General features: G+C 52.0%; 1 protein-coding gene across 1 annotated transcript in view; it reads left to right on the top strand.

Moving 5' to 3' along the window:
• Positions 1–1065: 1065 nt before the first annotated feature.
• PET117 (PET117 homolog (S. cerevisiae)) overlaps positions 1066–2303 on the top strand; it is a 5285-nt gene continuing 4047 nt past the window's right edge. Inside the window, exons 1-2 of the mRNA XM_010862790.1 lie at positions 1066–1159; positions 1739–2027. Coding sequence (XP_010861092.1) covers positions 1066–1159; positions 1739–2027 — 383 coding nt within the window. The remainder of the gene's footprint in view (positions 1160–1738; positions 2028–2303) is intronic.

The raw sequence follows: 2303 nt of genomic DNA, 5'->3' as shown, positions 1-2303 counted from the left end.
TCCAGCCCAGTGTTTCTCATGATGTACTCTGCATAGAAGTTAAATAAGCAGAGTGACAATATACAGCCTTGACTACTCCTTTTCCTATTTGGAACCAGTCTGTTGTTCCATGTCCAGTTCTAACTGTTGCTTCCTGACCTGCATACAGGTTTCTCAAGAAGCAGGTCAGGTGGTCTGGTATTCCCATCTCTTCCAGAATTTTCCACAGTTTATTGTGATCCACACAGTCAAAGGCTTTGGCATAGTCAACAAAGCAGAAATAGGTGTTTTTCTGGAATTCTCTTGCTTTTTCCATGATCTCACTCTGACATACATTCTAAAGACATGCAGCTTTACTGAAGGCTCACTGACTAAGAGGGACAAAATACTGGAGTCTACCGCAAGTAAAAAGTAGTCTAATATACCTTTTTTTTTTTCTTTAGAGAAAAAGCCAATATGCCCTGAATTAAATTGCTTCTATCTCCAAGGTCAACACATGGATCCTATTCTCCAACTCAATGGTACTTCCTCCTCTGCAGAGAAAAATGCTGCAGACGAAATATTTGAAAACATTATTTTCACTTTAAAAGTTATTTTTATCTCATTACATTTCTGGAGAGCAGCATTCACTTCAAGTAACTGACACTCTGCACAACAGACGCTGGAATAGCAAAGCACTACAGAGAACAAGGTGGAAGAAACCTCAGGGTGAGACTCAGCCCAAATCAACAGTGTCCACAGCTGTTTGCACAGGAGGAAATCTGTCCCTTGGGAATTCCAGTGGGAAAAAATATTGTTGTTCAGTCGATAAGTTGCCTCAGACTCTTTGCGATTCCATAGACAGTAGCATGCCAGACTTCCCTGTCCTTCACTATCTCCTGAAGTTTGCTCAAACTCATGTCCACTGGGTCGGTGATGCCATCCAACCATTTCTTGATCCTAACACCTCTCTTCCTTGGAAAGCCCATCATCTTCGTGAGCTGGGCATAGTATCTTTTTCGGTGGGCTTCTCAGTTCTCCACTTCGCTCCATCATTTTTGACCCTAGTAACGCGGGTAACTGAACGCAGAAACCGGTATAGACGGGATGTCTCAAGGGCTACCTGGAGACAAGGTGACAGTGTCTTTCGTACCAGCAGAAGAGGAACCGCTGCCTGGAGAGCTTGCTCTGCAGTCAGAAGGTTTCCCGACGACGTCAAGAAAAACCAGACCCTGAATATTCTTTGGAAGAGTAAAAGTGAAATCGCTCAGTCCTGTCCGACTCTTTGCGACCCCATGGACGGTAGCCTACCAGGCTCCGCGGTCCATGGGATTTTCCAGGCAAGAATACTGGAGTGGGCTGCCATTTCCTTCTCCAGGGGATCTTCCCAACGCAGGGATCGAGGCCGGGTCTCCTGCATTGCAGACAGACGCTTTCCCGTCTGAGCCACTAGGGAAGGCATGATGCTAAAGCTGAAACTCCAATACTCTGGCCACCTGATGCGAAGAACTGACTCATTTGAAAAGACCCTAATGCTGGGAAAGACTGAAGGCAGAAGAAGGGGACGACAGAGGATGAGATGGTTGGATGGCATCACCGACTCAATGGACATCAATGGACATCGGGAGTTGGTGATGGACAGGGAAGCCTGGCGTGCTGCAGTCCATGGAGTCGCAAAGACTCGGGCACGACTGAGCGACTGAACTGAACTGAGTAACGCGGGCACCTGAACGCGGAAACCGGTGTAGACGGGATGTCCCAAGGGTTACCTGGCTACAAGGTGACAGCGTCTTTCGTACCAGCAGGAGAGGTACCGCTGCCTGGAGAGCTGGCTCTGCAGCCAGGTTTCCCGACTACGACAAGAAAAACCAGACCCTGCCTCGCCCTCCCACCGCGTCAAGGTGGAAGCAGGTGGACTACCACGTTTCACCAGAAAAACTCCCTCTCCTGGTGCCCTCCCCCGCCAAGGGGCAACGAGCGCCGCGTTTGGGGATGGTGGCGTGGCAGCGCCCCGCGCTCCGAGGGGACGCGCGCGGCGGAGGGGACGCGCGCGGCAGAGGGTCCTCAAGGTACTCAAGCCCGGAATCTTGCCTCCCGACACTTCTGCCGCAGAGGACGGCGGATGAGAGGAGGGGGCTCAGGCCTCCAAACACCGTCCCGGGTGGTGATGCCGGGGCCAGCTCTGGGCAGGGGCTCTTGGAAGTTGTCCCTTTTCCAGCCCGCAGGGCAGGGAGATGATCTGGTCCCTCGGGTTCCCGCCAGGCCCCCACCAGAAGTCACGCTCTGCGGCGGAGTAAGGACAGCGCTCGGCGCTCGACTCCCCGCGCCTGGCGGCGACCGGGCTC

This window comes from Bison bison, unplaced genomic scaffold (assembly GCF_000754665.1).
Source record: "Bison bison bison isolate TAMUID 2011002044 unplaced genomic scaffold, Bison_UMD1.0 scf7180017864484, whole genome shotgun sequence".
NCBI lineage: Eukaryota > Metazoa > Chordata > Mammalia > Artiodactyla > Bovidae > Bison > Bison bison.
This window is presented reverse-complemented; position numbering and strand designations above follow the sequence as displayed.